At 44.5% G+C, this 1,587-nt stretch overlaps 1 protein-coding gene across 1 annotated transcript in view; it reads left to right on the top strand.

The window, feature by feature from the left end:
* LOC101849727 (adhesive plaque matrix protein) overlaps positions 1-1,587 on the top strand; it is a gene marked incomplete in the record, with an annotated part of 25,001 nt that overhangs the window by 20,065 nt on the left and 3,349 nt on the right. Inside the window, 2 exon segments of the mRNA XM_035972337.1 lie at positions 582-665; positions 1,209-1,318. Coding sequence (XP_035828230.1) covers positions 582-665; positions 1,209-1,318 — 194 coding nt within the window.

Genomic DNA, 1,587 nt, shown 5'->3' with positions numbered 1-1,587 from the left:
TGTGTGAAATCTCAGGGTTACCCCCCCCCCCTCAACCCCTTCAAAAAGAAATTGCATAAAGAAGCATAACTTCAATATGTATTCAGGTTGCCCCGTTTTTCTTTCTTCAACAGAACTTATTAATATAGGTAACAAAATGTGTACTTTAAAATATTCACATTTTGAATTCCTGACTTGATTTCTATGGTCCGGAATGTGCCACAATATTGTCTTTGATCAGCAGCTGCTCGGACATGTGTCCGCTATATATGCTTTAACTTAAAGACTTATAAGACCTCGCGTGCACTTGGAACATTTTCACTAGTTGCAGGCTGCGAATAAAAATGCTTTTGTTTGTTTGTTTGTTTGAGTAAAGAGATGCGCATCGACATAATAATGGTAATTTAGTGCCCTCCAACCACTTTCGCCCGCTCGTCTCTCTTCTCCGCTAAGTGACACCATACTTCGAAACCGTGCAACGAGTGGAAATGTTTCTAGTGCGAGCTTTACGCACAAGAAATTGAAGCTGCAAACCTCTTCAATGACCTAAATTATGTCAATGGAGACCTAAAACATTACTATTCCTATTCCATTTTTTCCAGCCTTGTCGGCCCCTACTTACACAGGCCATAAGGAGAGCTTACGTCACCTTTCTTATAGACGTGGTCACAGCAATAGCCGCAGAGGTAGGTACGAAAAGTGTGCTAAATTTTGTGTAGGTTTAACCACCCTTTCAACACTGTGAGGTTGTTTGACAGGCAGGACTCCCAAACTCAGTGTCCATCTCTGATAGGATCGAGCCAAAAGGATTGAGAGTACTTATGACTTTCCAGTACAACCCAAGTTCAGAACACCCCGTTGGTGATTTGATCCACGGCCATCCGCTCGTAGTCCAGCATGGTACGAACTGAGCTGACGGCACGCCCGCGCTAGGGCGCACACTGGGTACACACTGTTGTTTTGGGTTTGTTTTGTTTTGTTTTGTTTTTTGGTTGTTGTTTTTTGTTTGCTTTTTTTGTGGGGGGAGGGTGGATTTTTCCCCTCATCTCCTGCATTTCCTGTACAGTTGCTGACCCTCCGTGTAAATGTGGAACTTTACATTTCTTTTCTGTCTTTCATGTTAAGACACTAGTCGTGCCAATTGATCTGAGTTTTTTTCATTCCTCTCATTCTTCCTTTCCTGTTCTTCTTTCTCGTTTTATTTCTGTCTTTCTTTTTTCCGTGTCTAGGTACTGATTCTTCTCGTGGTTGTCAAGCTCATCCTGATGGTGGAGCCTCTAACCCATCAACTAACTTCGTTCCAAGAGAACCCCAAGCGCTCCAGCTCTAGGACATTTCGGTGAGGTTATGTTAGTTGTTGTGGTTGTAGCGGTGGTAGTGGTGGTGGTCGTGGTGGTGGTAGTGATGGTGGAGGTAGTGGTGGTAACTGTGGTGTTAGTTGTGGGGGTAATTGTGGTAGTGGTGGTAGTTGTGGGGGTAGTTGTGGTAGTGGTGGTAGTTGTGGGGGTAGTTGTGGTAGTGGTGGTAGTTGTGGTGGTAGTGGTGGTGGTATTGGTGGTGGTGGTGGTGGTAATGGTTGTGGTGGTAATAGTGGTGGTAGTGGTGGTG

Source organism: Aplysia californica, unplaced genomic scaffold (assembly GCF_000002075.1).
Source record: "Aplysia californica isolate F4 #8 unplaced genomic scaffold, AplCal3.0 scaffold00656, whole genome shotgun sequence".
Lineage (NCBI taxonomy): Eukaryota > Metazoa > Mollusca > Gastropoda > Aplysiida > Aplysiidae > Aplysia > Aplysia californica.
Note: the sequence above shows the minus strand (reverse complement) of the source record. Positions and strands in the feature narration are given on the sequence as shown.